Source organism: Eptesicus fuscus, chromosome 23 (assembly GCF_027574615.1).
Source record: "Eptesicus fuscus isolate TK198812 chromosome 23, DD_ASM_mEF_20220401, whole genome shotgun sequence".
Taxonomy (NCBI): Eukaryota; Metazoa; Chordata; class Mammalia; order Chiroptera; family Vespertilionidae; genus Eptesicus; species Eptesicus fuscus.
In genome coordinates, this window is record NC_072495.1 from 21617808 (window position 1) to 21641605 (window position 23798).

General features: G+C 51.4%; 1 protein-coding gene across 1 annotated transcript in view; it reads left to right on the top strand.

Annotated features, from left to right (window-relative positions):
- Positions 1-14074: 14074 nt before the first annotated feature.
- SSH1 (slingshot protein phosphatase 1) overlaps positions 14075-23798 on the top strand; it is a 50159-nt gene continuing 40435 nt past the window's right edge. Inside the window, exons 1-2 of the mRNA XM_054712532.1 lie at positions 14075-14255; positions 19287-19327. Of these exons, the coding sequence (XP_054568507.1) occupies positions 14190-14255; positions 19287-19327 (107 nt within the window). The 5' untranslated portion in view covers positions 14075-14189. The remainder of the gene's footprint in view (positions 14256-19286; positions 19328-23798) is intronic.

The following is a 23798-nucleotide window of genomic DNA, read 5'->3' on the forward strand; positions in this document are numbered from 1 at the left end:
GGTGCCAGCCTGCAGGACGGAAGGGTGGAGGCGTGCCATCATCACCGTCATCTCCATCATCTCCATCACCATCACCACCATCACCACCATCACCACCATCTCCATCTCCATCTCCATCACCACCACCATCACCATCACCACCACCCACTGGAGGCTTAGAGAGTGGCGGATACTGCCAGGCCCTTGTAACACTCAGTCCTTGCCATGACCCTGACAAAGGGGAAAACAGGCATGGAGAGGCGAAGCCCAAGGTCACACAGAGGGTCAGTGATACCACTTTCTATGGGAAGCCTCCCCAAATGTACTGTATCATCTGGGAACATTAAAAGGGCCTAACCCCGGCGGGTGTGGCTCAGTGGTTGAGCATCAACCCATGAAACAGGAGGGCAAGATTTGGTACCCAGTCAGGGCACATGCCCAGGTGGTGGGCTCGATCCCCAGTGTGGGGCGTGCAGGAGGCAGCCGATCAATGATTTTCATCATTGATGTTCCTATCCCTCTCTCCCTCTCCCTTCCTCTCTCTGAAATCCATAAAAACATATTTTAAAGGGCGTAGGCAGAGTACCTGGCTAACTCTAGGCTGGGGAGTCTAATGGTTAGAACAGTGGTCGACAAACTCATAAGTCAACAGAGCCAAATATCAACAGTACAACGATTGAAATTTCTTTGGAGAGCCAGATTTTTTAAACTTAACCTTCTTCTAACGCCACTTCTTCAAAATAGACTCGCCCAGGCCGTGGTATTTTGTGGAAGAGCCACACTCCAGGGGCCAAAGAGCCACATGTGTCTCGCGAGCCGCGGTTTGCCGACCACTGGAATGGGCTCTGGCTTCAAATCTCAAATCTCAGCTCTGCTGCCTACTGGCCATTGACCTTGGGCAAGACGCGTCCCAAGTCTCAATTTCTTCTGGAAAATGGGGGAATGAACTCATGCCTCCGAGGGTAGATGGAAGACTTACCAAGATGGCACATGTAAGAAGTTGAACCCAGTGTCTAGTACAAAAGGAGCGACTTACTGACATTTGCAGAGCACCTACTGTGTGCTGGCCTCAGCGCTAAGCGCTTCCCACGCATCATTTCAAGTAAGTCTCCCAACATTCTGTGAAGTAGGGACTAGTGTTATTGGCTCCACTTTCCACGTGAGGAAACTGAGGCTCAGAGAGATTAAGGTCACTTCCCGGAGGTCACAGAGCCAGGAAGGAGTGCTGCTGGGATTTCATTTCAAGTAAACTCACACGCAGTTTTTGCACACCTACTGTGTGCCGGGCTGGCCGCTAGTGGATGCAGATCTAAGCAGATCAGCTGCATCCACTGCATCAAAGGCTGGCCTCAGAACTCAGGTCCTCCAGCGCACCCCCTCACAGCCTGCCTTGGGGTGCTGGGCTGCCTGGGCCCTCAGAAGCTTAGAAGGCCTAGCAGCTTTTGACCTTGAAGCTGGTTGGGCCCGCACAGCAGGGAAATATTCTACTGGCTCCTGCTGAGGCAGAACAAGGGGACATTTGTGCCCAAAAGGGCCAAATTCAACTTTCCCTCCTCTTTACTCACAACTCTCCTCCCACAGACCTTGGCTCCCCGCCTGTGGCCCTGAACGCAGGACATTCTCAGTATGGCCTAGTTTTGTAGAGGAGGAAGCGGCTCCAGGCCACAAAAACCGTACTCTGTGAGGATTTCAGCAGCCAAGTGGAAGATAAAAATGCCAAAACAAAAGAATCGCATCGTTGCTCTGGGCGATTCTTCTTCCAGCTGCCAACCTGGGCTTGGCTGGGGGTGGGGGGGGCGTGGGGGGGTGGTAGGCAGACCCTCCCAGGGACCCCCAGCCTCCTCCTGTAATTTCCTCATCAATAAAATAGGAGGAACCTGGTCTCAAGGGGTTGTCCCAAGGATTAAATGAGCAGCATGGCAACAGTTCCTGGTACAGTGCCTGGCACGAGTAGGCCCTCAATACATGGCAGCCTCCTTCGGTCCCCCAGCACTTTGGAAATGACAAAGGAGAGAACGCTGGGTGTGGAGGCGGGGAGAGGAAGAAGGGAGGGTCAGGCCTGGCTTCACTTCCGCCTCGCTGTGTGACCTTGGCTAAGTTACTTCCCCTCTCTGGGCCTTCTGACTGTCTTTGCATAACGTCCAGAGAGTTGAGCACCTTTGCACATTAACAATAAGAAGGCAGGGATAGAGGGCTTGTCTGTATTGCCCAAATTCCCCACAGTGAATCCACGAGGCGGCACTGCATGGGGAAGTGGCAGTCACAGCCCAGGCCGTGGGTCAGACACACCCAGGTTCCCAGCTGGCTCTGGCGCGGACCAACGGTGTGACCCTGGACAAGTCACGTAACCTGACTGAGCAAGGGTGGCCAGCCTCCCGCTATCCCAGGACTGAGGGTGTCCCCAGGATGTGGGGTCTGAGTGCTAACACCAGGAGGGTCCCCTGGCAAACCGGGAGGAGGAGTTGCTCATTGTAACAGCCTCAGTTTCCTCTTCGATAAACTTTTGAGGGTTCACCAAGCTCCCTGCCGATGGTCTCCCCACCAGAATATCAGCTCCAGGAGAGCAGGGACTTATGTCTACTGCTCCGTCCCCATGCCCTCGAACAGGACCTGGCCGGAGCAAGGACTCAGGAATGAATGAATAAATGAATGAATAGAGTTCTTAGAGGAGCAAAAGAGAAAATACTTGTAAAGCGCTAGGCAGCTCATAAATTAAACCAGTGATTGATTATCGTTGTCCCTAGTTCGCAGATGAGGCAGCTGAGGCTGGGAGAAGGCAAGGCTATTAGAAGTCACAGCAAGGGTTGGAAGAAGCTGGGGAGCGGGGGGGGGGGGAGGGGGGGGGGCAGGGTTGGGGAGCCCAGTTCTGCTTTTTCTAGGGCCCAAGTTTTTCTCATTCTCATGTCACCTAGAAAACCAGTGAGTAATTGGGGGGGTGGGGGGAGGAGCTGCTTATATAATAGAAGTATGTGAGATGAGAGAAGAGAGTGTCTGAAAACCCTTAAGAGGTTTCCTTTTTTTTGTTTGTTTCTTTTTTTTTTAAATGTCTAATTGATAGTCAGATGATGGATTATCTAGCCATGTGGGATGATTTTTTTTTTTAAATATATTTTATCGATTTTTTTCAGAGAGGAAGGGAGAGGGATAGAGAGTTAGAAACATCGATGAGAGAGAAACATCGATCAGCTGCCTCCTGCACACCCCCTACTGGGGATGTGCCGGCAACCAAGGTACATGCCCTTGACCGGAATCGAACCTGGGACCTTTCAGTCCAAAGGCCGACGCTCTATCCACTGAGCCAAACCGGTTTTGGCAAGAGGTTTCTGGGCAGGGAGAAAGAGGCTTCGAACAGGGGGCACGTGGCATGTCTAGGATAACAAGAAAAGCCTCTGGGTAGGTGTGGTGTCACACCTCCAAGAGAAGAGCAGGAGGGGGAGGGGGTCCCAGAGTAACTTCCGGTACCAGCTGGCAGGTTAAAGGGATAAGTCCCAGCGCGGGGCTCAGGTTCTGCAGTATGTAAAATTCTAAAGGTGAGCAAGATGTCCTCATGCCGATGGGGAAACTGAGGCTGGAAGAAGAGGAGGGACTCAGCTGAAGTCACACATCGGTGAAAACAGATTTGTGGGCCTTAGCCAGCGTGGCTCGGTTGGAGCGTCATCCCATGTAGGGGGGTCGCAGGTTTGATTCCCCGTCGGGACACATACCCAGGTTGAAGGTTCAATCCCCAGTCGGGGCACACATGGATGTTTCTCTCTCACATCAACGTTTCTCCCTCCCTCTCCGTCTCTCAAAAACCAATAAAAACATATTCTTGGGTATTAAAAAAAAAAAAAAAAGAGTTGTAGGGTCTTGAGGTTAAAAAGACCCCGTGAAAGGCAGGAATAGGTCCCATCCAGAAAAGAACTACAATGTGGAGAGAAACAGCAATGACAGCAGCTGCTAGTTTCAACTCCTAGGATTATGCTGAGAAGTTCACATGCACTATCTACTTTAACCTTCTCCCAACCCTTGGCATTATCATTATGCCCATTTTACAGAGGAGGCGACTGAGCCTCAGATAGCCCCTGGTAAGAAGCAGGGCCCAGGCCAGCCTGACTCACACGTGAAAAATCTGAAGGTCAAACAGGCGAAGAGAAACCCCAATGTTTCAAGGTCCTACATTGGGGGAAAGAAAAAACCCCACATAAAATACAACAATTGCAGGAATGTTTAGTGTGTTGGTGATAGGCATAGAAGTGATGAGGGAATGTGTCTGTCCTAAATCAACTATCTTTTTGTTTGTTTTGTTTTGTTTTTTTGCAATGAGTGGGGAAGGTATAAATTAACTATCTTAACAAAGTAAGTGAATCAAATTGGACACGGGTTACAGTAACTTGGTGTGTGTGTCCAATTATCATGTCTATTTAAGGATGGAGCCGGAAGGGGACCATTTTGGTCATCTGCCACTTGCCAGACACATGTAGATGCCCGAGAGACATCCTCTCACTTAATCCTCTCACCTGCTCCAGAAGGTTCTACAGAAGTGAAACTGCAGTGTAGGGAGAGAAAGCCACTCTCCCACAGTCCCCCAGCCAGTGTGGGCCGGTGTTCAGACCTGCGCTTTCCGCACTGTGCAGCCGCAATACATATGGACACGGACACTTTCGCCCTGTCCCGTGTTTCTTTGCTAATCCTCTCTCTCTTTTCCCTAGAAAGTAGCTTGAGGCGGCTCCTGCCTTGGATGGGCACAGGCGCTCGGCAAAGAATAGGAAAGATTGTCCTGAAAAAAATCAGCAAGTCCCGGGGGGAGGTATTTGAATGAACATTATTAGCGCCTCCAAGTTGCCCCCTAGGGCTACTTCTGGTGAAGTGGATGTTTCCAGAGTTTATATTTAAAATGGAACAGGTTTTATAAACGCTTGACAGCCAGGCTACCAGCTCCCCGCCCCCCCCCCCCCCCCCCAAATAATAATGACCATGTATTGAGTACTTGCTACGCGCCCAGTTCTATGCTAGGCACTTTACATTAATCACCCGTTTGAATCCTCAGCTCAACCCTGTAAGAGGCGGGTTAGGATCCCATCTTCCAGATGAGGAAACTGAGGCTTAGAAAGGCGAAGGTGCTTACCTGAGGTCCCTGCCCGACGACGAGGCTCTCACCTGCCTCAGGCTCTAAAGTGGAGCCGTCTCTGTTGACACCAGGAGAACATGAGTTCTACTGTTCCTCTCCCGACCCCCCCCCAAAAAAAAAAAACAACCCCACTCACCTGGTGTGCCAAACTTCTGGAGAAATGCAGCAGCTGCTGTGGGTGCAGGGTCCTGTCTCCTGAGGGGAAGCTCCTGATTCTGGGGAGTCCTGTCCTCAGTCCTCTGCCTGCCAGCCGGGACTGGAGCTCAGGGTCAAAGTCCGGAGTTATAGACAGGGCACAGCTTGGCGCTGTGCTGCTGGCAGGGGCTGGGCCCAGGCCAGGCGGGGAGACCTCCCCTCCCCTCGCTCCCAGTCCCTGAAAAGCTGCCTGACTTTTCTGGCTGATCCCAAGCCCCTGTGTCCAGTCCTCGGTGGAAGGGAGGGGGCAGGCGGGGGTTCTTGGAGGGCTGATGGGCACAAGCAGGCCTGTCTCCCGGGCCAGCTGGAGGCGATCCTCTTTCTTCTCTCTTTCTGCCGCCACCCTGGGAGAGGGAGGGTCGTTTCCTGGCCTGCAGGGGGTGGGAGGGGTGGTCATCTTGGCAGCACCGGAGGGGAGGCCAGAGGTACTGGACAGGGCTCCCCGGGCCAGCCGGCCAGCCCAGTGCCATTCTGGGACGCCAGGTGGATAAGGCCAAGGAGAGACCACGAGGAGACGTGGCTCTTTGCTCGGTATCCCAGGGATACTAGCCGCAGGGCTCCAGGTCCCTCCTCTGCAGAGCTAGACCTGGAGCTCTGATTATTAAAGCCCAAAGGTCATCGGGCACCTCACTGTATGGACGGGGAGACTGAGGCTCAGAGAGAAAAACCAGCCAGCCCTCGGTGAGGCATCGTTTGGGTCAGTTTTGAAGTACCAGCCTCTACCGGGCCCCTCCCTTCAGCATCACCAAATAAAAAGGTAAAGATGACCATCGGCCCTCGAACTGAAGGGTTCCGGGTTTGATTCCGGTCAAGGGCACGTACCTTGGTTGCAGGTTCCCCAGCCTTGGTCGGGGCGAGTATGGGAGGCAACCAATTGATGTGTCTCTCTCACATCAATGTTTCTCTCTCTCTCTCTGTCTCTCCCACTCCCTTCCACTTTCTCTAAAAATCAATTGGGGGTGGGGGTAGGGGTGGGGAGAAAGGCACCCTGTATTTTATCTGGCGACCCCTCACACAGGCGGTCTGTACCCACAGCTGGAGCACCAGGCCACCACACTAAGAGAGCCTCACTGAGTGGGATCAGTGAAGGGTCTCAGGGACCACACAGGGACTTCCCACACGGTCGGGCTGGATGTGGGCTGTGGTTTCAGAGAGTCCTGTGCTGTGTGTAAAAAGCATATGCAGTATTGTTACTTAACTTTGGAAAATGAGGTGCGGGGACACCTATTGTTTTCATGATACAAAGCACAGAGAGTAATGTTCCACAGAATATTCCTGGCTATTGGATTAAAATGTCCCCCGGGTGTGTGTGTGTGTGTGTGTGTGTGTGTGTGCAATTTTAAAAATCTTTATCAGAAGAAGGCAGGAGATTTAAAAAAAGGAAAAAAAAAAGGAAAAGGAAAAGCTGAGAAACACTGAACTGGATGAATGTGCCCATTTTACAGCTGAGTAAACTGAGGCCCAAAGAGAGGAAGGGAGGTACCCTGAGTCCCCACAGGGTATATGGCTCACTCGGTGGGTTGATGGCAAGGTTTTTGAGAAACTATTCTGAAGTCCAAATTTCACTGATCATGCTAGCAGGCCCCAAAGAACCTTTGGAAGCATTTTTTTTTGTGTTTTTTTTTGTTTGTTTCTGTTTATTAGGCTGGAATGTTCGGGATCAAGGCTTTCTCTGGCCTACTGGCTGATTGATAACCAACGTGGCTTCCTCACAGCTCTGAAATTCACTCAGGCCAGGGCAAAAGAATCATTTACTAGGAGGCAGAACTCTGGTGGGGGCCACGTGAAGTTATAGAGTAACAAGTTAACCCCCGCCCCCACACGCACTCTCTCTCAGACAAAATTAGCTTTATTATACCTTTTCTGAGGACTGACATAATCATAACCTCTCTAGTTTATACAAAACAGGAGATAGAAAGCAGAAAGCACTAAATCCCCTGGAACCAATCCCACCACCAGGGAAGAGGGGCCAATTCACATTTGGGGCAAATATCCCCAAACATTAACATAAACACACCACTTCGCGTGCCAAAAGTGGGATCACGTCGGACGTGCTGCTTCGGCTCCCAGTTCACGTATCAATATGGTCTGTCCTGAACACGTTTCCTCTCGACTCATAAACCAGTGGCCCACTCACACAGGACCATGGAATATGGGTATCACGGTTTTTATTTTTATTATTATTTTTTTTAAATATATTTTTATTGATTTTTTACAGAGAGGAAGAGAGAGGGATAGAGAGTTAGAAACATCGATGATAGAGAAACATCGATCAGCTGCCTCTTGCACACCCCCTACTGGGGATGTGCCCGCAACCAAGGTACATGCCCTTGACTGGAATCGAACCCAGGACCTTTCAGTCCACAGGCCGACGCTCTATCCACTGAGCCAAACCGGTTTCGGCGGTATCACGGTTTTTAAAGGCAGATCCTCGGGGGACCGTCTCGGTAATGTTTTCGATATTACGAACAAGTGTTACAGAAAACCAGAGACGAACCAAGCAACACTTAGAGCGATGGAGTTCCATTTATTACGCGCGGGTCCAGAGGAAAATGTCTCTCAAATTCTGGGCCCCAACATGGAGGAACTTGCTCTATTTATATGTTTTTACCTTCTTTGTCTCCCAAATATGGGGTGTTTCCGGCCCCCTTTGCAAGTTCTTAAAGAGCCCCTATGTGCTGGGGCCTTGAGACCTCAACCAGAGGCCTGGCCTGGTGCCAGCACTGATGATTTCATCCGGGGAAGGTTTAATGGCCTCTCCGAAGTGGGAGTAGTCTTATTTTCCTTATTATTTAAGCAAGCAAGCACTTACAGACGCCAAATAGCAGGGTTAACATTTCAAACAGCGGTTTTTCTATAAGATGGATGCTTCCCAAGTATCCTGGCTGTGACCCTTGGCACATGTGTCTAATTATGTCCTTGGGGTCAAGTCCTAAGAAATGGAATCACATCCCCCTGTCCAGAGAGATGCCTTCGCAGGAGCCCTGGATACCGGTGACATCTGGACGCCACGGGCCAAGGGGCCAAGGCTTCACGTCCCACACATCATCCCCTGAACACGGGGGCGTGTCCGAACTGTCACCTCCCCGGCAAGAAAGGCCAGGAACCTGGACATGGGCTCTGAGGTCTGGTTGGCCTGGGTTCAAGTCCTGCCTCTGCTCAGAGCCTCCATGTCTGCATCCCAGGAGATAATAACCATCCCAGGTGTGTTTGTTTCCTGGAGATGCTTTAGGAAAGAACTACAGACTGGGTGGTTCAAACAGCACAAATGTGTCGCCTCACAGATCTGGAGGCCAGGGTTGGTTCCATCCGAGGCCTGTGAGAATCTATCCCAGGCTTCTCTCCCGGTTTCTAAGGTTTGCTGCTGGCAATCTAGGCTGTTCCCTGGCTGGTGACAGCAAGACTCCAACCTCCACATGGCGATTACCCTGTGTCTCTGTCTTTGCGGCCAAATTCCCCCTTTTGGTGAGGACATAGTCATATTGGACTGGGGCCCGCCCTAATGATCTCATCTTAACTCGGTGACATCTGCACAGACCCTACTTCCAAATAAGGTCACATTCACAGGTCATGGGGGTTAGGACTCCAGCTCATAACCAAGCCATGAAATAAGGCTCCAGCAAACCCTTGAGGCACAGGGATTCCCCTTCACAAAAGGAGGAAGTAAGCCTCAGGCAGAGGAAGTGCCTGCCCTTATTTCTAACTCCGAAGGCCCAAGGCCCGTTTGAAGCTGGCAGATTCCAGGGTTAGGACATCAACCTGGTGGGGTTGTCGTGGGATCCCTCTGCTCAAATGTCACCTTGTCCAGAGGTTCCCTGGCCACTTGCCTAAACGGCCCCCTCCTCACCCTCTCGCCTTAGCCTGCTTTTCTCCACCTCCGTTTGTTCATTCTCACCTGAGGATATTTTTTTCCATTGATTTGTAGACAGAGGAGAAGGGTGGGGGGAGAGACAGAGGGAAAGAAACACTGATGTGAGAGAGACACATCGATTGGTTGCCTCCCTCACATGCCCCAGGCATGGAGCCTGCCCTTGACAGGAATCAAACCCAGGACCCTTCAGTCTGAGGGCCGATGCTCTAAGCACTGAGCAAACCATTTAGGGCTCTCAAGCCCTCCCCCCCTCCCCCTTTTTAAAATATATTTTATTAATTTTTTACAAAGAGGAAGAGAAAGGGATAGAGAGTTAGAAACATTGATCAGCTGCCTCCTGCACACCTCCTACTGGGGATGTGCCCGCAACCAAGCCCTTTTTACTACTTGATATCCTATTTCATTTATTTGAATCTGTGCCTGTCTTGTTCTAAGAACTTTACCAATATTAATTCATTTAAATATAACATATTTTGCATATATTATACTAATGGCTTACACGGTTTGACTCTATTCCCGCTTCCTTTCCCCCCTCGGAGGCTGTACTGGAAGAACCTCTGTCTTTTGCTTGAATTCTAAAGTAGAAAAACGTGGGTTCAAACCCCAGCTTCATCACTCCCTAGCTAAGTGACCTTGTAGGTGTGACTTAACCACTCCATGCATCATCAATTTCTTCATCCATGAAAGGAGAATCAGAACAGTGTGACAGGAAATAAATGAAGAGGCCTAACCCAGTAACAGACACAGGGACTGCAGGAGCACAGATAAGGGATATCTGATCTTCCGGTAGGAGGCGACCCCGACCCTGGAGCATGCACGGAAGACATTTAGATGTTTTTGTTGTTGTTGTTGTTTTTTAATATATTTTATTGATTTTTTACAGAGAGGAAGAGAGAGGGATAGAGAGCTAGAAACACCGATGAGAGAGAAACATCGATCAGCTGCCTCCTGCACACCCCCTACTGGGGATGTGCCCGCAACCAAGGTACATGCCCTTGACCGGAATCGAACCTGGGACCTTTGAGTCCGCAGGCCAAAGCTCTATCCACTGAGCCAAACCGGTTTCGGCGACATTTAGATGTTAATAAACCACATCCCTCAACACCCTGGCAAATCACTTTGCATAATGGCCTAGCAGACAGCAAATAATTTGCTGTTCTTTTGGTAAAAAAATATATTTTTATTAATTTCAGAGAGGAAGGGCAAGGGAGAGAGAGTTAGAAACACCAATGATGAGAGAGACTCATGGATGCCTCCTGCACCCCACAACCTGGGCATGTGCCCTGACCAGGAATTGAACCGTGACCTCCTGGTTCATAGGTCAACGCTCAACCGCTGAGCCATGCCGGACAGGCAACTTGCTGTTCTTAATAGATGCAAACTGAGCTGAGACTATAAGAATGAAGTGAAAAATGATTAGATAAATTATGATGAAAAAAAAAATTAAGATGGGATCAGATGGAAAGGGCTCCACTGGGTGCAAGGAAACTTTGGGGGTGCAAGGAAACTTCTAGCTGGTTCCCCTTCTCCAAACCCGGTTCTGTAAGGCCTAGAGACTAAAAAGCCAGGGGGCTTTGACTTCTTTCCCCTCCCACCCCAGCCCCTTTCACTAAAGGGTTTAGAATGGCCAAAATTATAAAGAAATATAGGGTTGAATCAAGACAGGGATCAGTAAAAGTAGCTTGCTGTGCCATATTGGCTCCTGAAGCAAAAGGAAAAATCAGCAATACAGTACTGATCCTGTCGTTAAAGAAAAAAAAAAAGTTGATATTTCCTGCATTGTGGATTTTTTAAAATATAACTTTTTTTAAAAAATGTTACACTAGAATATTATTTTTCACCCTGGCCAGGTAGCTCAGTTGGTCAGAGCATCGTCCGATATGCCAAGGTTGCAGGTTTGATCCCCAATCAGGGCACATACAAGCAGCAACCAATGAATGCATAAATAAGTAGAACAACAAATCGATGTCTCTCTCTCTCTCTCTCTCTCTCTTTCTCTCTCAAAATCCATTTAAAATATTTCCATACATTTCCTCCAAAAAGCACTTCAGAGGGACTATAGTGCCTCCATTGAGAATCACCTTTGAGACAAATGATGCAGGAGGTCCTAACCCATGGGTCTGAGGGAGGCAGGGGGAGGGACCCAGGAGCTGCCTGGGTTTCTGGTTGATTCGTGAGATGGATGGTGGAGCCAGTTTGCTAAGGTGGGGAGGAGGATCGGACCACTGCGTTTGGGGGTGTTTGTGCAATGTGCACGCGGAGACTGAGGCGAGGGAAGGGATTTGGGATGAAAGAAAAGCTTTCTATTACCGAGTCAAGCCGGTACCTTGACTGATCCTTCTTGGTATGTTACTCCATGTCCCTATCTCCATCCCCCCCATACTGGCTACCTCTTCCCAGGATGACAACAGCAGCATATGTATTGGTCTCCCTTCACTCCCCTGCCCCACAATCCATTCTGCACGCAGCAGCCAGAGCTTTCTACAGTGTCCCCTTATTCTTGCCATTGGTTCTCAGGAAAGCCTTTCCTGACCTCCCTGCCCCCCAAGCATTGACTGGTGAGGAGCCAAGAGAAGAAATAAAATGGAGTCACTACAGTCAAGCTGCTAAATGACTGAAATCAAGTAGGTTAAAGTGTGAGGAAATGATTCTATGTTTGTTTTAACTAGCCTGGGAACTTGGAACTTATGAACTTTGCAGTCCTGTGCCAATGCCTGGATATACATCAGACCTCCAGATTACCCTGTGGTTACCCACCAAAGTACTCACGTATCCAGACCATCTGGCATCCAAACTGCCTCTCATCTGACTGATAATGGTGCTGGACCAATCCTGGGGCTAAGAATGCAGGGTTGAGTCTTCTCAAGAACGTACTTTTTGTTATAAGAAGTTTTAACTTTCCTCTTTGGAATGTTTCTGGGTTTTTGCCTAGCTGTGTTTCCGGTTTGCAAACCCTAAGGCCCTTGAATAAATCTTTATCACTTATTTCTAGCCAAGGTTTCCCGATTCACTTATGCTCAGTTGACACTGGGTTTCTGGTCACATAGAAGAATTCACATAAAAATGTTAGCAAAATAATTTTGAAAATGTGCCTAGTACAGTAGTCACCCCTTTATCTATAGGAAATATGTTCCAAGACCCCCAGTGAATGTCTGAAAATGGATAGTACCAAATCTTTTTTTATGCTATGTTTCTTCCTGTATCTACATACCTAGGATAAAGTTTAATTTATATAGCAGGCACAGTAAGAGATGAACAACAATAACTAATAATAAAATAGAATAATTATAACAGTATACTGTAATAAAAGATGTGTGAATGTGGTCTCTCTCACTCTCTCTCAATATATCTTATTGTACTCATCTTTCTTGTAATGATGTGAGATGATAAAATTCAAACCTAAATCTGTGTAACCATCTCTTATGTGCCGTGAATGGTTTGGTGTTTACTCATTTGAGGGGTCTCTTGCTGAAGTCTTTTTTTTTTATTCTTTTTTTAAAAATTTTTTTATTGATGTCAGAGAGGAAGGGAGAGAGAGAGAGAAACATCCATGATGAGCGAGAGTCATGGATCGGCTGCCTCCTGCACGCCCCCCACTGGGGATCGAGCCTGCAACCCAGGCATGTGCCCTTGACAGGAATCGAACCCGGGACCTTTCAGTCCGCAGGCCGACGCTCTATCCACTGAGCCACACCGGCCAGGGCTCTTGCTGAAGTCTTACTAGGGGGTCAGTGCTTTTGGCACAACACTTTTTCTGTTCATGACCCCCCCCCCCCCAAATTTACTGTCTTTCCATCTTCACTAAGCACTCACCACACTGTGCGGCTATCATTTTTGCAGTTTGAGGTGCGACAACAAAACTAGCGCGGATTTCTTATTCCTTCTTCACAATCCCATGGATGGAAGAGCCTTTCTTACCCTAGGTCTTAGCAACCTCAGCATACAATTTTTTTTTTCTTTCCTTCACCTTGTCACTTACAGGAAGTGCTTTAGGGCTTCTCTTTGGCACGTCCGAATTGTGATCGTCGCTATCCTAGCACTTTGGGGCCCTTATTAAGTAAAATAAGGGTCACTTAAACAGTAGCACTGTGATACCGAAGCAGTTGATCTGATAACCGGCTACTAAGTGACTAACAGGCAGGGAGCGACACTGGACAAAGAGATGATTCATGTCCTGGCAGGACTGAGCGGGGTAGCTTGAGATTTCATCCCGATCCTCAGACGGGCGCACAATTTAAAGCTTATGAATTGTCCGTTTCTGAAATCTCCCACTTAATATTTTCGGACTGCGGGTAACTGTAAGGAAGGATCACTATCCTGCGACTCGCTTTTGTAAAATCCCCGAGGGCGGTCCTAATCTATTTCGCTCACGGTTCAGTACTCCATGCTTTACAGTAGGTGCTCAGTAAATATTTCATCCATGAATGAATGGACAATGAATGAATGAATGAATGAATGAATTTCTGCAAAGACTGCCTGTCGGGTGCTGGGCAGGGATGAGGGAGGCTTTAATTTTCTGCCTCCCCACCCTCTCCCGGGCAGTCCCGGCTGCGCGGCCACCTGGCCTCAGTTTCCCCGCCAGTGCAGCCCCCCGAGCCTCAGGAGCCGGACTTGATGTCCGGCGCGCGCAGCCGCGTCCCCCAAGCCGGGGGGGCGGGGGCCGGGCGCGCGGGCAAGAGCGCGTGTGCTGGGCGCGCGGGGAACGTGACTGGCGAGCCAGCCAGGGCCGCCCCGTCGCTGTGGCTCCCGCGCCGCGCACGCGCACGCGCGCCGCCCCACGCCCCGCCCCTCGCGCCCGCCCCGCCCGCCCCCCCGCCCCCGCTCCAGGCCTGGCGCGCGCCGGCGGGGGAGGCGGGAGGCGGAAGGCGGGGGGCGGGGGCGGTGGACGCGGACGGGGAGGGGCGGGCCCGGCCCGGCGCGGCTCGGCCCGGCCGCCGGTGCGCGGCTCTAGGAGCGCCCCGGGCCCGGCCCGGGCGGCTGCGGCGGCGGCTCTAGCCCGAGGCCTCGGTGGCACCCGCGCGCCGCGCCGCAGCCATGGCCCTGGTGACCCTGCAGCGCTCGCCGACGCCCAGCGCCGCCTCCTCCGCCAGCAACAGCGAGGTGAGCCCGGGCCGGCCGAGCAGCCGCCGCGCCAGGCCTGGGCCGCGAGTGCGGGGCGGAGGGCTCCCGGCGGCGAGGGGGCTGCTGCGAGCGAGCGGGCCGGGGCCTGCGGGGCGGCGCTGTACGACCCCGCCTGGGCAGCCGGACTGGGGGGCCAGGGGGGCCCTGTGCGCAACTGTGTGAAGTTGTGGCCCCGGCTGAGGGTGACGGCAGGACCTGAGGGTGACTGTGTTTGCGGGTGTGACTCCCGTCTCAGGGTGACTGTGTATGTGGGTGTGACTCCCGTCTCAGGGTGACTGTATGTGCGGGTGTCACCCCGACTGGGGCTGACTGTGCAGTGAAGCTGTCTCTCTGTGACCCCAGCCTGGGGGTGACTGTGCAGACACTGTGTCTGGCAGTGACCCCTGCCTGGGGGTGACTGTGCAGACACTGTGTGTGGCAGTGACCCCGTCTGGGGGGTGACTGTATGTGCGGGTGTCACCCCGACTGGGGCTGACTATGCAGTGAAGCTGTCTGTGACCCCAGCCTGGGGGTGACTGTGCAGACACTGTGTGTGACAGTGACCCCCGTCTGGGGGGTGACTGTGCAGGAGACTGGATGTGCGCCTGGGACACCTAATGGGGCGACTGTGTGAGAGGCGGGTTCTGAGATTTGTGTCCCTGTGGCTGGTCTCGGCCCTTTCCCTGAGCGCCTGGCGGTGTGTCTGTGAGGCTGTGTGTGACTTTCGCTGCCTGTGACTCTGTGGCCTGTGTTCCGGAAACTGCCTGTGTGATGCTGTGAGAGAGGCCACCGGGTGCCCTGTGACTGTGTGAGATTGTGTCCCCCGATGGCACGCCCCTGGGGTTCTGGCTCCCGGTGGCAGTGGCTGTGCCTGTGTCCCTGTGGCAGTGACCGTGTGTCTTATGTCTTTGTGTGCAGCCCAGTCTGGGTCTTTCCTTTTTGTCATATCACTGGCGGCTGCATGTTTTACGTGCATCGGGCTGTGTGGCAGAGGCTGATGCTGGGGCTTCCCCGGCTGCACAGATGCATTCTGGGGATGCATGGTTGCCCTGCACGGGTTTCTGTGAGACTGTGTGTGACCTGGCCTATGTGTGTGGCTGGCTCCTTGTCCCGGGGTCAGTTGGGGAATTGGTCCTCTGAGTCTCCACAGTCGGGCTGGACGGGGCCAGGCTGGGTCTGGACCCTCTGAGCAGGTCACTGCTGCAGCTGCAGGGCTGAGGCTCTTGTCTCTGCCCTTGCTCACCTTCTCTTGGAGAACCAGTTAAGGCCTCTGGTCTAAACTCATCTCCACGGCCAGGCTGAGTGTTGGCTTGCAGACGGAGCAGCTGGAGGAGGAGACCAGGCACTGTTTGGAGAAGGGAGAGAAGGCTGGAGGAGGAGGAGCCCCCGGCGGCCCAGGAAGTGGCCCCTCCAGCATCTGCGAGTCAGGCCCCTGCTCTGCGGGGGAAGTTGACCGATAGCAGGGAAGGTTTTGTGTGTGTCTGCGAGAGACGGAGAGATGAGGGCCTGTATTTGGCTTAAGCGGCCCGGTCTGTCCCACCGGCTCCTGGTGGGGTAGCTCTTTCGCCTGGCAGGAACATTCTCAGAGTGGCTTGCCCCCTCCTCACGCGGAAAGGCCGCTGATGAGTTGTCTTGGCTACAGACAGAAGATTCTAACAGTTCCCTCCTCTGCACACTGAGAAAGAACCTGGAAGTCAGGCTGCAGCACTAGCAGCTTCTGTCCTGTCCACAGAGACATCTGTCCTCCCATCATGGCTGCCCTGCAGTTGACCAAGTGCCTCTATGCACTTAATCTCGTGTTTCCTTCTCAAAAACGATGTGAGAGGCATGAAGGCTTCAGCTCCAGGAAGGGCCTCTCAGCCTGGGTCTCTGCTTCCAGACCCCATGTTCCCTGTGTTACTCGCCCCTGATCTAGCCCTGACTTAAGACACATTTAGAAATTTCTATTTTTTAGCATACATATATGCATATAAGTTCACCATTGAACGTGTATAATTCAGTGGTTTTTAGGGTATTTCACAAGGTTGTGCAATCATCACCTCTGTCTAATTCCAGAACATTTTCATCACCCCCAGAAAGAAGCCCCCACCCTTAGCTATCACCCAGAGCCTTCCTCCCCCCCGACCCTTGACCCCCCACACTGCTCTCACCAGCTCTAGACAACCACTAATGCACTTCCTGTCTCTATGGATTTGCCTATTCTGGGCATGTCCTATAAGTGGGATAATAGACTGTGGTCTTTTTTATGTTTGGCTTCTTTCACTTAACCTCATGTTTTCAAGGCTTATCCACATTGTGCCACATGTCAGCACTTCATTCCTTTTTATTTCCGTGGTGGAGATGTACCCCCATTTTATTGGACATTTGGGGTTTTTCCACTAGAGGCATTTTACGTGATTCTATGAAGCATTATTTTCTCAAGGTGCCCGGGACCTGGTAAACATAGAATCACCCTCAGCCAGCTTTTATTGGACTTGAGATAAGTCCATCAGCAGCATGAGTTGCCCAGTGAGCCAGCCGAGGCAGGGAGATTTCCTGGACGGCAAGGCTTCCAGGTGGGATGAGGCATGAAGAAGAAGCAAGACCGAACAGAGAGCGAGCAGGCTTGGGCCAGAGAGACTCTGCCTCCAGCCCGACCTCCCTCCGGCTACTTCCCCTCTCTGGGCCTCGACTCATTTGCGTTCCCTCTTGTGTATGCTCTTTTGACATATGTGGTTTGTCAGACTGACCTTCCCTTGCCTTTTATCCAGAGAATCTCACACACACACACAGATAATTCAATGGTCTTGAAGTATCTACCCCCAGATCACTTCCTCATTCATCAAAATTCTTCTTGGAGTGAGAGATACTTAGGACAGCTGTTTCCTGACCCAGCCTGTCCTGCCGAGTGGCGTGGGAACGGAGGGAAATCACGGCCTGGCCAGCAGAGCAACACTCCTCGCACTTTTGATTGTTTTCTCTTCCCCCCCACCCCCATCTTTCATGATCTCACTTACAGCATTTTAAGGTTAACCTTGGCTCATCCCTTTATGAGGACAGGTAGCACCAGAGTAGATAAATCAATAACCTTCAGGAATGGATCATCACATTATGCTTGACAAACATTCAAGATGACTAATTTTCAGGGGCAAATCTCCAGTTTCGTTTTGGGGGGGGGGGTTGGGTCAAGATTTCTGTACATTGGCACTGCTGACATTGGGGCCTGAGATTTCTTTCTTTCTTTTTTCTTTTTTTTTTTTAATATATATTTACTGATTTTTTTTACAGAGAGAAAGGGAGAGGGATAGAGAGTTAGAAACATCGATCCACTGCCTCCTGCACACCTCCTACTGGGGATGTGCCCGCAACCAAGGCATAGGCCCTTGACTGGACTCGAACCTGGGACCTTTCAGTCCGAAGGCCGACGCTCTATCCACTGAGCCAAACCGGATAGGGAGGGGCTGTCTTGCGGATTGTAGGCTGTTCAGTAGCACTCTGTCCTCTACCCACTAGATGCCAGTAGCACCCTCCAAAAAAAGGCTCCAGACATTGCCCAGGGTCCCCTTCTGAGAAACATTGCCCCTGGGTGAGAACCACTGCGTCAGACCCAGCCTTCTCTCTGAAGTCTGTGGTGTTGGTGGTGGTGTGAGTGGTTTTGCATACGCTTCACTTCGAGACCCAGCCTCACAGCTCTGTGGCCAGCAAAGCCCTCCTTGATTTGTCTACTTCTTCTGTATGGAGTAGGAAAGTGTGAGAACTTGCCACCAGTGCATGCCTGTGCCTACTTATATATACTTAATAAATATAGTTAATAAAATGAAGGGGCTCCAGAACCCTCTGGCAGGTGTCCCTTAATGCCCAGGCCCCTCCCTACATCAGCTCTGTACCCCTTTCCCATCCCTGTCAGGTTTCTGTCCTCCATCAGCCCTGCATCTCTCCCAGCTATCTCTGCTTTCCAGGTTTCTCTTTCCCATTCAATGGGCTCCTCTGTGTGACATACAAAACACGCCAAGTCCCAGTGGTGCCGTTGTTTGGTGTGTGTGTGTGTGTGTGTGTGTGTGTGTGTGTGTATTCTCATTTCAGTTTTCTCCTTGAAGGGCGGGGCGGGAGAAAGAAAAATTGCAGTTAGGGCTTAAGTCATGGTTACTTTTGGAGACTCCCCTCTTGGCCTTTGAACTTTTAGAAAATATTAAACGTCCCTTTCTTTCATGTATATAAATAAATCAATCGCCCAGAAGGTTTTATACTCAACATTTAAGCCTTTTTGAGACTCACCAAGAGCTTTTCAGACCCACAGACAGACGGCCTGATCCTGGCCACCTTCCACTGTGAAAGACTTGCCTGGAGTGTGTTGGGTTGGGTTTTTTTCTTTAAAACCCGTCTGTTGAGGCTTAGAACGGTGTTGATCACTCAGTTATGGCCTAGCTCAGTGGTCGGCAAACTCATTAGTCAACAGAGCCAAATATCAACAGTACAACGATTGAGATTTCTTTGGAGAGCCAAATTTTTTAAACTTAAACTTCTAACACCACTTCAAAATAGACTCGCCCAGGCCGTGGTATTTTGTGGAAGAGCCACACTCAAGGGGCCAAAGAGCCGCATGTGGCTCGCGAGCCGCAGTTTGCCGACCACTGGCCCTAGCTTGAAGGAGGAAATGGATTCTCTGAAAACACAGCCCCCCTCCCTTAAAAAAGAAAAACAGGATAAGATCCAGCCCGCCCGCCCCCCCCCAGGAAAGTTGAGACCCGAGGGCTGCTGAGTGCCTTGACAGCAATGCCAGATAGCAACGTTCTGTTACCAGATATTGATCCAAGATACTGTGGAAGGAATGTGGGTAAACATTGGGAAACTTCTGAATTCCTCCGTGGGAATGACCCCGAGGAACAGCCCAGCAGGCTTGGCGAGGAAAGGGTGCGGCTGTTTAGAAATCGCCAGGTTTCCTGGACGTCGGTCTGTATCTTCTTCAGACACCAGAGCAGGGAATGTGGGACTCGTGTGGCAGGCTGGCTGCTCGTGCTGTCTGTGATGTGACGTTCTCTCTCTTCTCTGTAGTTGGAGGCTGGCAGCGATGAGGATCGGAAGTTAAACCTCAGGTAAGCAGGCTTTTCATTTTCCTTCTGAAGTCTTCTTCCAAGCAGGTAAGAAATACTCTTGTGTGGTTTTTTTTTTTCCAAAAGGGAGAACCCTCAAAATAGGATACACCAATTTTTTAGTAGCACCTTAATTATAAACAGTTTTAATAGCATTATGTAATGTTTAGAAAAGAAGGAAAAGAATTGCCATTATCCTGCCGCCCTTGCTTTACCATTATATACTTCCTTCCCTTTGCTTTTTAAAAAAAATCATGTGATATGCTCTCACATTTCTATCCTGCTTTTGGTAGGATCTTTCTTTTGAGGTAAGGACATGGCTGATTTAAAACAGACATTCAGTGCTCTAAGTTTATTAATTCAAGGTGTGTTTTTTTGTTGTTGTTTTTTGGTGCTTGTGAGAAATCTCTAGCTATGCTCATTACAAAAATCCCTGAAGCTACCCATAGTCCTCAGTTGCTATATTCAATAGTAGACACCAGAAGCATTTTTGTTTTTCCCTGCCCCCAAAATTAAGGCTTTCCCCTTTGGGTATTTTGTTGGTTTGCAGAAGATTTAGCGCTTCGTTATATAATGTATTCCTCTGTGCCAGGGAACCATTCTTAAACTCTGACTCTTACAGTTCAGAAGAGTAAACAGTTTCTGGGACATGGTCCTTTAAAAAAAAAAAAAATCGGTTTCATCTTGTGCGGAGGAGGAAAATTAATTGGAAAAGGAAATATGTGATCAGAAGCTGGCATTCATTCCCGAGAGCAGGATGTTCCCCGGGTTAAAACCCGAGTAGTACAGCGTGCAGACGCGGTTAGGAATATGCTCAGCCCGTGGGTGAAGTTTCTGCGTGTTTGAGGGAAGGGAGGGAGAATGCTTTTATTGTGGCACACGTGACTTCCAAACATCCTATGCGTGTGGGGAAACCATAGCCTGCAGAAATCAAAGAGATGCCATATCTCCATCGCTGGGCCCTCATTTTCACGTGATGCTCGAGGAAGCACCGGTGACGGTGACACGTTGACTCTTTAACCTGGTGTTTTTGGTAGCTCAGGGTCTCGGGCCAGGGCCGGCAGGCTGGAATCAGCCAGGTTCCCAAGTGGGGGCAGTCACGGGCCGTGGTGCAGAGCACACTGGCATGCGGCTCTCTGCTTGGAGGCAGGGAGGGGAGGCGTGGAGGTCTGCTCCTCAGAGACTGTGTAGGGGCAGCACTGGGAGTAGGGCTGTCACCGTGACCTCCGTGCGGGGCCCTCAGAGCAGCTGCAGGCGCCCGTGTCCCTGCCCCCAGCCTCCCTCCAGCCCTTACCTGGAGTCAGAATCTCTTTCACCCTTTAACCCCCCATTCCTTTCCTTCAGGGCTCTGGCCCAGGACAGAGATCTCTCAATGAGATGGTCTTTGGGGCAAAGAGCTATTTTTGGTTTTCTTTCATTGCCCTTCATTGGCGGACAGCATAGTGTTTTGCAGTGTTTTCAGTTAAGAACTTACAAACAGGCCTGGCTGGTGTGATTCACTGGTTGAGTGTCGACCGATGAACCAGAGGTCATGGTTGGATTCCCGGTCAGGGCACATGCCTGGCTTGCAGGCTTCATCCCCAGTGTGGGGCTTGCAGGAGGCAGCCAATCAATGATTCTTTCTCATCACTGATGTTTCTCTCTCTCTCTCTCTCTCCCTCTCCCTTCCTCTCTGAAATCAATAAATATATATATATTATTTTTTTTTAAAGAGAACTTACAAACAGCTGTGATATGAAAGTATGTATTTGCCCTTCTGGCCATAGAAGGCCCCATTCTCTTCACAGTTTGGAGCTGGAGAGGACCTCACGAGGAAAGGAAGCCCCATGATACACACTCAGTGGCCAGATTGTTATGATCTCTGAACGCATAATAATCTGGCCACTCAGTGTATATCCTCCTATATAATAAAAGGCTAATATGCAAATTGTCCCCTTGACCAGGAGTTCAACCAGCAGGCAGGCTGGCCAACTGCCCATGTCCCCTCCCTCTGGCTAGGCTGGCCGGACCCCACCCCCATGCACGAATTCATGCACCAGGCCTCTAATATATATATATATACACATATATACTGAGTGGCCAGATTATTATGCGTTCAGAGATCATCATAATCTGGCCACTCAGTGTATGTTGCCATCGTTAATCCCACAACAATCCTATGGGGGGAGTATTTTCCCAGTTCACAGAGGAGGAGCCTGAGGCCCCAAGTTATACGTGGGACGAGCTGCATTCAAAGCAAGGCCTCCCGTGTCTCTAGCACCTGCGCCTATCTTCCTGCTCTGCCTTTTGGAACCACTTCAGTTCAGTTGGATCACTGTCTCCTACAGGGAGAGAACCTGCCTGAGGTCACCCAGGTGTCCAGAGGCAGCACCCAGCCGGACCGAGGGCCACCACTGACTTGTGGTGCTGCTTCCCAGGATGCCAGGTCCCTCTGAGGACCACTCTGAGTTCCCCTCCCCCGCTCTCAGCGGGTCCCCAGTGCCACTGTGAGCCTGGGGGACCCTGGCTGGAGTTGGGGACCGAATTCTGAGCTTGTCCTCTTAGATTCCTTTTCCCGTCCCTCTGCCCTCCTCATGTTCAGGCAGAGACACCAACCTGCTCTCTCACCTTCTAGCCAGACAAGAACAGTTCTGGTGTCCCGGTTTAAGCTTTGACCGACACTCAACCGCATCCATGTAATAACTTGCATTTTCAGGCCTTTTCTCTCCAAGCCTGCCCTAGAGAAAAAAATGTATGGAATAGTCTGTTGGTTTGGCTTGTTTTGGGGGAGGAAAGTTAGGGAGAGCAGATTTCTCTTTGCTTCAAATTGATCCCGAAGGTAAACTGACATGATTTAGTTTCTAAAGGATGTTGGTAAGTGAGAAAAACTGGGGGCAACAGGTTATTTCTCTCTCTCCTCTCTCTCTCTCTCCCTCCCCTCCCCTCCCCTCCCTCTCCCCTCCCCTCCCCTCCGTCTACCCTTAATTGATGGTTTCATCTATGGGGTCATCCCCTCTTGCACATGCTGTTTTTCAGTCCTTCTCCCTGCTCCCCGACCACGCTCTTTCTCTTAAGCCAGTTCTTTTTCACCTGGCCACATCCTCACAGCCAGGTCCACGGGCTCCCACCCCACAGGCTTGCCACTCCCCTCTCTGCAGAGGCAACAGGTAGCTCTGGGTTTCTCCATCTCTTCCAAGTACCACACCGGCCTAAGGTGGCAGGTACTTGTGCTTTCGTGCCTGGTGCTTCCCTCAGTGGCAGGGCCTTGTTCCCTGCCTGCACGTAGCATTTCAGCAGTTTAAATATATTAACGTAGTTTTGAGCCTGCAGTAAATTACGTACACGTACGAGAACGAGCAAGGTCCCGTGGAGGAAAAATGTGGGGTTCAGGGCCAGGCAGATGTAGGTTGGGGGGTCTGGCTCCTGCTCTAGCCGCCCAGTTCCTGCGCCTCTGCGCGTGCCCGCACCTCTGCGCGTGCCTGCACCTCTGCGCGTTCCTGCACTTCTGTGTGTTCCTGCCACCTCTGCGCGTGCCTGCACTTCTGTGTGTTCCTGCACTTCTGTGTGTTCCTGCACTTCTGTGTGTTCCTGCCACCTCTGCGCGTGCCTGCTCCTCTGCGCGTTCCTGCACTTCTGTGTGTTCCTGCCACCTCTGCGCGTGCCTGCACTTCTGTGTGTTCCTGCACTTCTGTGTGTTCCTGCCACCTCTGCGCGTGCCTGCTCCTCTGCGCGTTCCTGCACTTCTGTGTGTTCCTGCCACCTCTGCGCGTGCCTGCACCTCTGCGCGTGCCTGCTCCTCTGCGCGTGCCTGCTCCTCTGCGCGTGCCTGCTCCTCTGCGCGTGCCTGCACCTCTGCGCGTGCCTGCACCTCTGCGCGTGCCTGCACCTCTGCGCGTGCCTGCACCTCTGCGGGTCTCAGTTGTCCATCTAAGACAGAGGTAAACGACGACCTTTCAGGTCATCAGTAGATGGCATGGGCTCCTCTCCCAGAGTCAGGTCCACGATGGGCTTGGAGAGCCGTTGCTGGGTTTGGTCTTCCTAAGATGCTGCTCAGATCGGTTGGTTCACAGCATTGAACTAGAGGGGCCGACCCCCTGCAGGAGTCGTGTCTGTGGTGTCACGCTGGGCCGGCTCCGAGAAGTTCCACCACCGCGTGCTCTGCACCCCTTACCTGGCTGCATCCCCCTCACATGCAGCTAGCAGCGCACACTTGCAGAATCAGTGTTGCTGTTCCGACGGTTTCTCTGCAGGCCGCCTGGAAAACTTCTCAGGAACCGATCATCTCCCGCCCAGAATGGAGCTGACGCCGCAGAGCAGTGCCGGCCCCGTTCCCTCTCCTCTCCCCGGCTCTGCATGCGCAGACTGCCCCGGCCTCCGGCAATCCCCTTTTGGAAGCCGTGCCGTTCAGACTGTGGGAATTGGTGAGCAGATGGCCCTGCTGGCAGCGGCTCCTGGCTCCCTCGCCGTCCTGGGAGCTGCCTCCGCCTGGCAGGCG